This window comes from Sprattus sprattus, assembly GCF_963457725.1.
Source record: "Sprattus sprattus genome assembly, chromosome: 14".
Taxonomy (NCBI): Eukaryota; Metazoa; Chordata; class Actinopteri; order Clupeiformes; family Clupeidae; genus Sprattus; species Sprattus sprattus.
In genome coordinates, this window is record NC_137912.1 from 18,874,140 (window position 1) to 18,880,558 (window position 6,419).

The window sequence follows — 6,419 nt, forward strand, 5'->3', positions numbered from 1 at the left end:
CCAGTTGCCCAGGTTATAGCCAAAGGCCTGTACCATGGTCAGACACTACACATTCTTGGACCTCACACCTATACCTTATTCAGATTGTGTCAAATGCTCTTGGCCTCATCTGAAATATGAGTGTGCTCCAGCTGGCATGGTACTCCAATCATGGGTTGTTCAGCGGTATAGTGGAGAGTATACCCGGCAATTACCATAGAAGCTTGTGCTATCAAAGTAGAAGGACTCACTGGCTGTTCCTGTGTGTTACACACATTAATGGCATTCATAGTTTGGTACTTTTCTTAGAAAAAGCTTTCAATTCATGGAAATGTAATGTGATTTTTAACCTCAGTTCCTTACTTTGCCATGTTGGATCATTTCATTTCAATTTCATTTGGTTATATTCATCTTAAATTTATATCATTGAAAGTGAATATGGTCACTCTTGATCAACATCATGGTGATTCATAGCACTTAAAGCCTGGTCCCCATAGAGAAAACACATAGGTCACTGTGGTAAGAAATGAATCCTAACAGCAAGGTTTGTGGGCTTGTTTTATTTTGGTCCAGCCAATTGCCTCATTCAATCCCTAGGGGGTCAGGGATTATGTGATGTTTTCCATTACATTTACATTTAGTCATTTAGCAGACGCTTTTGTCCAAAGCGACGTACAAGGGAGAGAACAATCAAGCTAAGAGCATTAAAAACAATAAATACTGCTTATAAAACGACATAGAAAGAATAAAAGAATAAAAAAGAAGTGCGGGCCTGTTGCTGCTTAAGTGCAGGTTAAGCCAAGGTGCCAGTTAGGAAGGGAGGTGCTCTTTGAAGAGTTGGGTCTTCAAGAGCTTCTTAAAGGTAGAGAGGGACGCTCCTGCTCTGGTAGTGCTAGGCAGGTCGTTCCACCAACGTGGAACTACAACTGAGAATAGTCTGGATTGCCTTGCTTGCACCGGGGGCAGTGCCAGATGACGCTCACTGGATGAGCGCAGCGTCCTGGGTGTAACATTTGCCCTTACAAGAGCATTTAGGTAGGTGGGAGCAGACCCAGTAAGCACTTTGTAGGACAGCATAAGTGACTTGAATTTGATGCGAGCAGCTACCGGCAGCCAGTGGAGCTCAGTGAGTAGCGGGGTGACATGTGCCCTCTTTGGTTGGTTGAACACCAGGCGCGCCGCCGCGTTCTGGATCATCTGTAGTGGTTTTACCACGCATGCCGGCAGGCCCGTTAGGAGGGCGTTGCAGTAGTCGAGGCGGGAACTCACCAAGGTTTGCACCAGCAGCTGGGTGGCATACTGGGTTAGGTACGGCCTGATTTTGCGGATGTTGTAAAGCGCAAAGCGGCATGACCTCGCGACAGAGGCAATGTGGGCTGTGAAGGTTAGTTGGACGTCAATAATGACCCCGAGGTTTCTTGCTGTTTTGGATGGAGCCAGAGATAAAGAGTCAGTCTTGATGTTGATGTTGTGGTGGATGAACTGTTTGGCTGGGAAGACCATCAGTTCTGTTTTGGCCAGGTTCAGCTGAAGGTGGTGGTTTTTTATCCATGTGGATATATCAGCAAGACATGAGATCCGTGCCGAAACAGTGTTGTCCTCAGGAGGGAAGGACAGAACCAGTTGAGTATCATCGGCATAACAGTGGTAGGAAAAACCATGCGAGCGGATGATAGGGCCCAGCGAGGTGGTGTAGATGGCAAAGAGAAGTGGTCCCATTACCGACCCCTGGGGCACCCCAGTGGTGAGGTGGTGGGGTACAGATAGATGACCTTGCCATGACACCTTGAATGAGCGCCCAGAGAGGTACGATTCAAACCAGGAGTGCGCCTTGCCTGAGATGCTCATACTTGATAGTATGGACAGAAGAATGCGGTGGTTGACTCTATCAAACGCAGCTGATAGGTCAAGCAGGACAAGAACTGAGGATTGAGCTGCTTCTCTAGCTGTTTTTAAGGCCTCTGTCACAGATAGCAGGGCTGTCTCGGTGGAGTGACCGCTTTTGAATCCAGACTGGTTTGGATCGAGGAGATTGTTTGTTGACAGGAACTCTGTGACCTGTTTGGCGGCTGATCGTCCTGTGCTGCAGATTTGTGCCACTTTCTCTCAGCCGCTCTGAGATTGGAACGCTGTGTTCGGAGGGTATCACTCAGCCATGAATGAGACTGGGTAGCTCGCGCAGGTCTGGTAGAAAGTGGACACAAACTGTCCAAGCATGAGCTTAGAGTGGAGCAGAGAGATTCTGTGGCATCATTGACACCTAGTGAGGAGAAGGTGGATAAAGGTGGCAGAGTAGAGGAAACCTGGGAGGAAAAGTGAGTGGGGGAGAGGTTGCGGAGGTTGCGCCGGAACATCAAAGCGAATGAAGAAGTGGTCTGAGAGATGGAGAGGGGTTACGGTTAGGTTTTCCGTGGTGCAGTTCCGAGCAAGGATGAGGTCGAGCTCTTTCCCTGCTTTGTGAGTTGGGGGAATGGGTACCTGTTGTAAGTCGAACGAGTGAACCAGGGTCCGAAAGTCAGCCGAGTTGGGATTGTCTAGGTGGATGTTCATGTCGCCAAGGATGAGTATTGGACACTCATGGTCAGGGATGGCTGACAACAGGGTGTCCAGCTCATGGACGAAATCGCCCAGTTGTCCTGGTGGCCGGTTGTGTGTGTGTGTGTGTGTGTATGTGTGTGTGTGTGTGTGTGTGTGTGTGTGTGTGTGTGTGTTATGACAGCACAATATGGCAACATATCCCAGGCATTCAAATATAGCTGGGAGCACTAACTCAATATCTGTTCGAATTATTTAGAAAAAGGATGAAACTGTTACTTGGTGAAAAAAACTTGTCAGCCTCTTTCAAGGAGCAACAAAGGATTTTTTTTGCTTTCTGTCCCCTGCTCCCACAAATGGAATATTTGACCTCAATTCCTCATCTCTCTCCTGTTCATTGGTTTGAAGCTCAAGCAAAAAAAAATACTGAAGATTAGTGTTTATTTGTGTATTTTGGCCCTCTAATAGCTAAATGACTGACTGTTTTTTTCCTATGCTGATACATTTAGAACTTCTTTTCTGGGTCATGCTTATGAAGAATTTAACATTCACTTGCATGACATGTTTTCCTGTCTTCTCCTTCTTTCTTTCTTTCTTTCTTTCTTCAATTTCTCTCTCTCTGCTCTCTCTCTTCCACCTCTCACAATCCCTCCATTTTCACCCTCTTTCATCTTTCCACCCTCTCTTCTGTCCTAATTATTTAACGCTTTCCCTTTTATCTCTCCTTTATAGTGTTCTACCTTTTCTGCCCACCTCGCCCCATTCTTCCGTCACCATGAACTACCTGCGCAGGCGTCTCTCGGACAGCAGCTTCGTGGCCAACTTGCCCAACGGCTACATGATGGACCTCCAGCGCCCGTCCCCGTCCCCGACTCCGTCTCCACCCGGGCGCCCCACAAGCTCCACCAGCTCCCCGGCCTCCCCCGCCACGGAGAGGCGACCGCAGCCGTCCGTCTCGCCCCAGCCTCAGGCTCCTGGCCCGGCCCCCTCCCCCTTCTCGTCCACCTCCTCCTCCTCTAGCGCCCCGGCCGGCGGAGGCTTCCTCAGCTCTTTCTCCAGCGTGGTGAAGACGGCGCAGCTTGCCAGCGCTGTACAGGCCAAGGCGGCGCAGGCGGCACAGGCGGCACAGGCAGACGGCACGCCTTCTGCACCCTTGCCGCTGCCCAAACCGGTCATTCGCAAGCCCAAGGTGCTGCTGGTGATTGATGACCCCCACACAGACTGGTAAGGTTTGCACTTGAATTACCTCTCTTCAGCAAACAAGATAGATTTTTCTATTCTATACTATTCTGATGATACCACAGAGTGGGTGTTCTCAGATGGAATATCTAATGTCTGTTCTAGAAAGCAAAAGTGTTTGATGATGTAAATGTGAAGGCACTATAGATATACTGTACTGTACATTAATTCCATAAGTTCCCGAACATTTCTATTTTTGACAATGTATGCCACATATTGCACATTTACGTGTAAATGCAAAGATCCAGGATGACCTGCCATGAAATCAACACAAGTAGACTTCAGGTGCAAGTAGACTTCAGATGCAAGTAGAGTTCAGGTATAAGTAGACCTCAGGTACAAGTAGACTTCAGGTGCTGCCTGCAAACCACCCTTTACTATCGTCATTTAGCTTTTGTCACAGGTGCTCTGAAGTCCCAGTGTTTTCCCATGCATTTTCACAACCCTGTCCATACTCCATGTCCACTCCACTGTTTATGGGTCTCTTTCCTTTAAGCTGAAGAGAAATGGCACCCAGGGAGACGGAGACACTTATTATTGCTAAGTCATCTTCCCCCTTGGGAGATAGCTGTCAGGGGAAAGCATGGCTTCAGTTTAAAGCTGCCTCTCTGAATCTCTGCTCACACTCAGACTCAGATTCAGACTCACACTGAGCACCCAAACTCAAACAGGGCCACATCTCTGTTGGAGAGTTGGATTTTTCGAGAACTGGCGCTTACCACAGAATGATCAGACACTGTCTCAGTACTGCCATCATCTGCACACTCCTGCTCCTTAAAGTTACAACACTGCGGTCGATGATCCTTGCTCCTTAAAGCTACAACACTGCGGTCGATGATCCTTGCCACCATCTGCACACTCCTGCTCCTTAAGGCTAAAACAATGCGGTTGATGATCATTGCTCCTTAAAACTACAACACTGCGGTTTATGATGTGTCAGTAATGAACCCAAAGGTAAAGAAGCAGAAGGTTATGAGTACAAGATTGCAAGTATGGCGATGTGTCTGATTCCATACTTCACAGTTTGTTTGACTTTGACAAAAGGGTTCAGGTTGGTGAAGGCTAATTTGTCACTGGAGGTTTCACTGTCGGTTAAGCTGTGTTATTGTATGACAAGCTTTAAAGAAGCTTTCCTGCCCAAGTTTAATTAGGACCTCCAAGGTCATATCTCGACTCACCTTTCACCGGGATGGTAGTCTGGAAAATGCACAGACGGCTTGTTGGGCCAGTAGGCTGTGATGCATGCAATGAAAAAAAGATGATGAAAAAAACAAAGCGCTTTCATTTGTCAGTATGGCAGTATGGTGTTATCTGACTTTATCTGGAAGTAGTAGAACACTCAGAGATGGGAAGGAGCATTGCAACCCTACTGAGAAGGCAGGCTTGTCCACAACGATCTCATCGTTCAGATCATAAAGGTATACAGAGGCACAAAAGAGCATTTAATAAACACTCAATGCAGGCTCACTGACTGACTGGTTGGCTTTTAAATAAGCTGGTGGTGACTCAGTAAGCCACCGGCTCAGCCTCCCTGTGCTTTGAGTGAGTGAGTGTATGTGTGTGTGAGTGTGTGTGTGTGTGTGTGTGTGTGTGTGTGTGTGGGTGTGTGAGTGTGTGTGTGTGTGTGTGTGAGTGAGTGAGTGTTTTAATGGATGTGTGAGTGAGTGGGTGAGTGAGTGTGTGTGGGTGAGTGAGTGAGTGAGTGAGTGAGTGATTGGGTGTGTAGGTGAGTTAGTGAATGGGTGTGTGAGTGAGTGTGTAAGTGAGTGTGTGTGTGGGTAAGTGAGTGAGTGAGTGAGTGAGTGAGTGAGTGAGTGAGTGAGTGTGTGAGTGTGTGAGTGAGTAAGTGAGTGAATGAGTGAGAAAGCTAGTGAGTGAGTGTATGTGTGTGTGTGAGTGTGTGTGTGTGAGTGTGTGAGTGTGTGAGTGAGTGTGTGAGTGAGTGAGTGAGTGAGTAAGTGTGTAAGTGAGTGTGTGTGTGGGTAAGTGAGTGAGTGTGTGAGTGAGTGAGTAGGTGAGTGAGTGAGTGAGTGAGTGAGTGTGAGTGTGTGTGTGTGTGAGTGAGTGAATGAGTGTGTGTGTTAGTGGATGTGTGAGTGAGTGAGTGAGTGAGTGAGTGAGTGAGTGAGTGAGTGAGTGAGTGAGTGAGTGAGTGTGTTAGTGGATGTGTGAGTGATCTACTTGACGTTAATCCAGCAGGGACTCCAGAGGTTGTGGGATGAAAGCAGCCTGTCTGCACTAAGCATCTCTCAGGTCTGAGCTGGGGTAAATGAGGCCACTAGGAGTCTCTCTGAGCTCTCTGGCTCTAGGCTGCCTGAGCTCCCAGAGGACGCCTCTGAGTCTCTGACTGTGCCCTTTGCTCTGCACTGTTCAATTTGTTTGGGAGAAAAAGGCAAACGACCACACACACACACACACGCACACGCACATACACACACACACTCACACCGCACACACACACACACACACGCACACACACACACACGCATACACACACACACACACACAGATATGATATGAATCTCTCCCCTCACTGTCTCTGTTTCTCTCTCAAACACACACACCACACACAGACTCACCAGCCCCGCAGACCCAATATGCACAACCCCTCTGTCTCCCTTTCACACACGTACTGTATATGTACACTTACACACACAACCACACGC

General features: G+C 48.0%; 1 protein-coding gene across 1 annotated transcript in view; it reads left to right on the forward strand.

Annotated features, from left to right (window-relative positions):
- Positions 1 to 3,289: 3,289 nt before the first annotated feature.
- Positions 3,290 to 6,419, forward strand: part of syn3 (synapsin III) — a gene marked incomplete at both ends in the record, with an annotated part of 96,093 nt that continues 92,963 nt past the window's right edge. The window contains one exon of the mRNA XM_080851444.1: positions 3,290 to 3,738. Coding sequence (XP_080707570.1) covers positions 3,290 to 3,738 — 449 coding nt within the window. The remainder of the gene's footprint in view (positions 3,739 to 6,419) is intronic.